This window comes from Pinus tabuliformis, chromosome 1_2, assembly GCF_031772625.1.
Source record: "Pinus tabuliformis cultivar Carrire ecotype Pingquan chromosome 1_2, CPIR1, whole genome shotgun sequence".
Classification (NCBI taxonomy): domain Eukaryota; kingdom Viridiplantae; phylum Streptophyta; class Pinopsida; order Pinales; family Pinaceae; genus Pinus; species Pinus tabuliformis.
In genome coordinates, this window is record NC_142298.1 from 991328450 (window position 1) to 991330308 (window position 1859).

Below are 1859 nucleotides of genomic sequence, written 5' to 3' on the forward strand. Positions count from 1 at the left end.
ATCTATTCGGTGGCAGCAGATTAGACTTGCCCGGTGGTGGCTTACTGAAGATAAATTTTTTTTTCAGCAAAACAGAGGTTCAAATCTGGTATGTGGTGATTTTTCTTTTAGTATCCTGAAAGTGTTCAGTTCGATAGACTTATTCATCAGAGGATCAGAAATTTTATCAATCTAATATGAATAATAGTCTAGAATCGTATCTCCACGAGTCTGGCAAACTCGATGGATCGAATTTCAACAACTAGAAATTCAAGATGCAGACTTTACTTGAAAGTGCAAATGCGTGGTCGATCGTTACAGGAAGTGAGCTGAGATCAGGATCAGCCACACAAGAACAAGATTGGGATAAAAGGGAGACAAAAGCAAAGGTCATATTGAAGATGTCTGTCAAGGACAATGTTATCCCACATATTAGAGACTGTAAATCGGCCACTGACATTTGGACGACGATCAAAAACCTATACCAGACGCAGAATACAAACCGTGTCTTATCACTCAAAGGCAAGCTGTTTTCATTGAAGATGGAGGAGAATGAATCCGCTGCTGGATTCATTGCTAGAGTCAAAGACCTGAAGGACAGATTAGGAGATATCGGAGAGAAAGTTTCTGATTCAGATCTAGTCATGATCACATTGAATGGAATGACTGATGATTATCAGACATTCATCACAGGGTTGTCAGCAAGGGAGAAAGCCCCCTCATTTGAAGATCTGACAGGGATTCTGATACAGGAAGAAGAGCGACAACAAAATTTGAAATCACAGAGCAATGACCTTGGTCTGATGGCAAAAATGAGACAGTTTAAAGGAAAGCAGCATCAACAACTGTAGCAGCAGCAGAAAGGAGCCAACACATTTCAGAAGAGACCGTTTAAAGGTATGTCTGCTAATAATTTTCCCATCAAGAAATGTTTTTACTATGGGAAACCTGGACATGAGATTAGAGATTGTTATAATAGACGAAGGAAGAAACAGCCAGAGAAAACATAAGAGTAACTTTGTTAATGAAGAGGAGGATCATAGCCATGAAATTCAACTATTTGTAGTCAATCGTGCCCTTTTAGCTTCAAAAGGAGATGAGGACGACATATGGTATGTTGACTTGGGCGCATCCTCACATATGACTGGTAATAAGGATTGGTTTGAATTTCTTGAAGAAACTTCATATGGGTTGAAAATCTATTTAGGAGATGATAGTGGACATGAGATCAAATGACATGGTGACATTCCTGTAAAATTACCTAGCGGTGACATTAGACACCTTAAAAATGTATTGTATGTTCCAGGAATTAAGAAAAATTTGGTCTCTGTCTCAATGATTACTGATCAGGAAATGCAAGTTCAATTCTTTAAGACTAATTGTGTCATTAAGGATAGCTAGATGGAAACAGTTGCAAAAGGAGTGCGTGTGGGGAACCTGTACAGACTAGATGTGAAGAGTATGCCATAGCAGGCAATGGTTGCAGCTGGATCGACAGCCAAAAATCTTTGGCATCAGAGATTCGGCCATGTTAATTTGCAAGACCTCATCCTACTTCAGAGAAAAGGTATGGTCGATGGATTCCTTATTTTCCATAATGTTAAGCTGGATTGTGATGGATGTGCATTAGGGAAAATGCATAGAGAAGAGTTCCCTTTGCATGCTAAAAGAGAGGAAAGAGATATTTTAGAACTGGTGCATACAGACATCTGTGGACCCATGCAAACCAAGTCATTAGGAGGAGCATATTACTTTCTCTTATTTACAGATGATTGCACTAGATTTTAATGGGTATACTTTCTGAGCAAAAGAGTCAAGCTTTTCAGTATTTTAAAGAGTTTAAATCGATGGTAGAAAACCAGATAGGAAAAAGGATAAAA

General features: G+C 38.7%; 1 protein-coding gene across 1 annotated transcript; it reads left to right on the top strand.

Moving 5' to 3' along the window:
- The first annotated feature begins 254 nt into the window (after positions 1 to 254).
- On the top strand, positions 255 to 830 carry LOC149209389 (uncharacterized). Its single transcript, XM_089398610.1, has one exon. The coding sequence runs from the start codon at positions 255 to 257 to the stop codon at positions 828 to 830; it is 576 nt and encodes a 191-aa protein (XP_089254736.1).
- Positions 831 to 1859: the final 1029 nt, after the last annotated feature.

What these genes read in the sequence shown, in the direction of transcription:
- LOC149209389 (XM_089398610.1), top strand. Translation starts at nt 255, where the DNA reads ATGCAGACTTTACTTGAAAGTGCAAATGCGTGGTCGATCGTTACAGGA.